We start from the raw sequence: 1,794 nt of genomic DNA, 5'->3' as shown, positions 1-1,794 counted from the left end.
TATTATAAAATACATATAAAAGAAAATTACTGAATTATATTTATTACAATACCAACTATGTTTTATTAGATTTTAAAGTGGATGAACAGAAGTGATGAAGTAGTCAATGAATATCGTGGATTTTTACTTGATGTTTGTACTGCATACAATTATCATACAAAATTCGCTATAGATCAACTTGTATCGAATTTTTCTCAAGGTAAACGCATACACAATTTTATAAAATATCACGCATGAATCCTTATTTTAAATAATTTTTATAGTTGATCATACTGTTTATGACCGTGTCAATGGTATGCCCAGTGAAAAAGAAGAAAGAGGGTATCAAAATGTTCACATGACCCTTGAAGCTCTTTTAAAAGTCATTCCGCTGTGAGTATTATAAATAAAGAATTATTATTGATGTTTGTTACTATTAATAAATTCAAATAATTTATTTAGATCAAAGGATTTATTACTAACAGCACTTCAAAAAAAGTTTCCATTCAGAAAAAGTGGTGCTGAATCAAATCTTCATTACATACATAATTTATTACGCATAACTAAATATGCACCATCTTTAAGAAAAAAAATTCTTAGTCTTATTGTTACCAAGTAAGTTTATAATATTAACTATAATAATCTTTAAATATTTTAATTTAACAAAATTTTTTCATAGACTAGTGGAAATTGATGTTCATATACCAAAAGATGAATTGAATAGATTGGAATCAAATATTAATGTTGAAATCGAAGACATATTTCCAATGGATGTAGATGGAGAATGTATGCAAGTAGATCCTGAGAAAATGGAAGTAGAATGTTTTTCGCAGACCTTGGATATTTGCCTTAGAAGAATATTTATGTATATGAAAACTACTTGTCATGATTCTGATGATAATTTGATGTAAGTACAATTAAAGAACATATTAATTTTATTTTCAATACTTATTGTACTCAATTAATTTTAATTTTTTTTTTTTCAGTTGGGAAAATACTAAATCATTATATCATGACTTGTTATCAGTATTTGAAAGTGAAATTCTTCCAACTTATAATAGTAGTCATGTTCAGTACATCATTTATTACTTTCTTAGTTTTAAAATTACTTTATGCGAAAACTTCTGCAATTGGTTGTGGAAAAAATGTTGTGATGTATCATCTCCATGTACTCTGCGACAAGCAGCAGCAGGTTATTTAGCTAGTTTCCTTTGCAGAGCACCATTTATTTCAAATAGGTAATACATTTAAAGTATAACAACTTTGTATAATATCATTATTAATAAAGTTTTTCATTTGATTTTTAGCATTTTGAAAAATATCCTTTCAGAAATTTCTTCATGGTGTATTAATTATATAAATAGGGTAGATAAAACAGTTAGAGTAGTAACTGAAGATTTACTGAGATGTCATGCAGTGTTCTATTCAATATGTCAATCATTATTTTATATTATTTCATTCAGGCATCAAGATCTTATGGAAAGCAAACGAAGTAAGATTTTTTTATAATTATATAGTATTAGTTATAATGCTATTTTCTTTCACTCAACAGTGATAATTATAAACATTTTTTGTTACAGATTTAAAGTTTATGGAAAATCTAAATTTATCTAAAATAGTAACGTGCCGTTTAAGTCCATTACGATTATGTTGTTCCGCTGTAGTCAACCGTTTTGCATATATCACTAAAACTTATCAATTAACATATTGCTATGTAGTAATGGATGGTCACATCAGAGTTACAGACCAATCTATTAAAGATGAATGGTTGTATTCTTTCTTTCCATTTGATACTTATGTCCTTCCAAGGTGAGT

At 26.5% G+C, this 1,794-nt stretch overlaps 1 protein-coding gene across 1 annotated transcript; it reads left to right on the top strand.

Annotated features, from left to right (window-relative positions):
- Positions 1-69: 69 nt before the first annotated feature.
- On the top strand, positions 70-1,788 carry LOC112689065 (RNA polymerase I-specific transcription initiation factor RRN3-like; the record flags this gene model as incomplete). Its single annotated transcript, XM_025562569.1, is given in 7 exon segments — positions 70-199; positions 264-372; positions 442-594; positions 659-886; positions 966-1,217; positions 1,287-1,471; positions 1,560-1,788. Coding segments are annotated over 7 exon segments (1,286 nt in total), but the record flags the coding sequence as incomplete, so codon positions are not given.
- Positions 1,789-1,794: the final 6 nt, after the last annotated feature.

Source organism: Sipha flava, unplaced genomic scaffold (assembly GCF_003268045.1).
Source record: "Sipha flava isolate LNK unplaced genomic scaffold, YSA_version1 42453_pilon_pilon, whole genome shotgun sequence".
Taxonomy (NCBI): Eukaryota; Metazoa; Arthropoda; class Insecta; order Hemiptera; family Aphididae; genus Sipha; species Sipha flava.
This window is presented reverse-complemented; position numbering and strand designations above follow the sequence as displayed.